Genomic DNA, 812 nt, shown 5'->3' with positions numbered 1-812 from the left:
CCCTGGGCACTACGGGGACAATTTAGCACGGCCAATCCACCCTAACCCGCACATCCCTGGGCACTACGGGGACAATTTAGCACGGCCAATCCACCCTAACCCGCACATCCCTGGGCACTACAGGACAATTTAGCACGGCCAATCCACCCCAACCTGCACGTGTTTGGTCTGTGGGAGGAAACCGGAGCCCCCGGAGGGAAACCCACGCAGACACGGGGAGAATGTGCATACTCCACACAGACAGTCGCCCGAGGGTGGAATCGAACCTGGGTCCCTGGCGCGGTGAGGCAGCAGTGAACCACCTCGCTGAATGGCCTCCTGTTGCTGTATAACAGGTTCGAAGGAGGAGGGAGAAATCGCTTCCTTTTCATGTGTCGCAGACTCAAGGTGGTGGAGTGGGGGGGGGAACAGAATGGCCTCCTGTAGCTGTGAAACTGATTTGATCGGGTGGGCTGAATGGCCTCCTGTTCCTGTGTAAACAGCCTAGGCGCGACTCCAGACCCCACAGCAATGGGGCTGACTGTGTGAAGTGGCCCTGAGTGAGAGACTCAGTTCAAGGGGTAATTAGGGACAGATGGCAAGGCCTGGTGATAAATTAGAGCACAGTACTTACATCGACTATAACAGCCAGGCCAGCAGTGAAAGCAAGAACGTAAAAGGTGAATCGCCAGCTGAAAAGAAAGTAAACAACAGCCAATAACAAACCAACATTCAACTTCAATATCGCTCCCCATCTCACACTGTACCCATAACCCCCAGGGAGCGGGCGCCGAGGGGAGCGGGCGCCGTCGGAGGGTCGGCGCCGAGGGGAG

At 56.7% G+C, this 812-nt stretch overlaps 1 protein-coding gene across 1 annotated transcript in view; it reads right to left on the bottom strand.

Moving 5' to 3' along the window:
- The window catches only part of cers2a (ceramide synthase 2a), a 12,671-nt gene that overhangs the window by 7,881 nt on the left and 3,978 nt on the right, over window positions 1–812 (bottom strand). The window contains exon 4 of the mRNA XM_048620293.1: window positions 614–671. Coding sequence (XP_048476250.1) covers window positions 614–671 — 58 coding nt within the window. The remainder of the gene's footprint in view (window positions 1–613; window positions 672–812) is intronic.

This window comes from Rhincodon typus, chromosome 46 (genome assembly GCF_021869965.1).
Source record: "Rhincodon typus isolate 14 chromosome 46, sRhiTyp1.1, whole genome shotgun sequence".
NCBI lineage: Eukaryota > Metazoa > Chordata > Chondrichthyes > Orectolobiformes > Rhincodontidae > Rhincodon > Rhincodon typus.
Note: the sequence above shows the minus strand (reverse complement) of the source record. Positions and strands in the feature narration are given on the sequence as shown.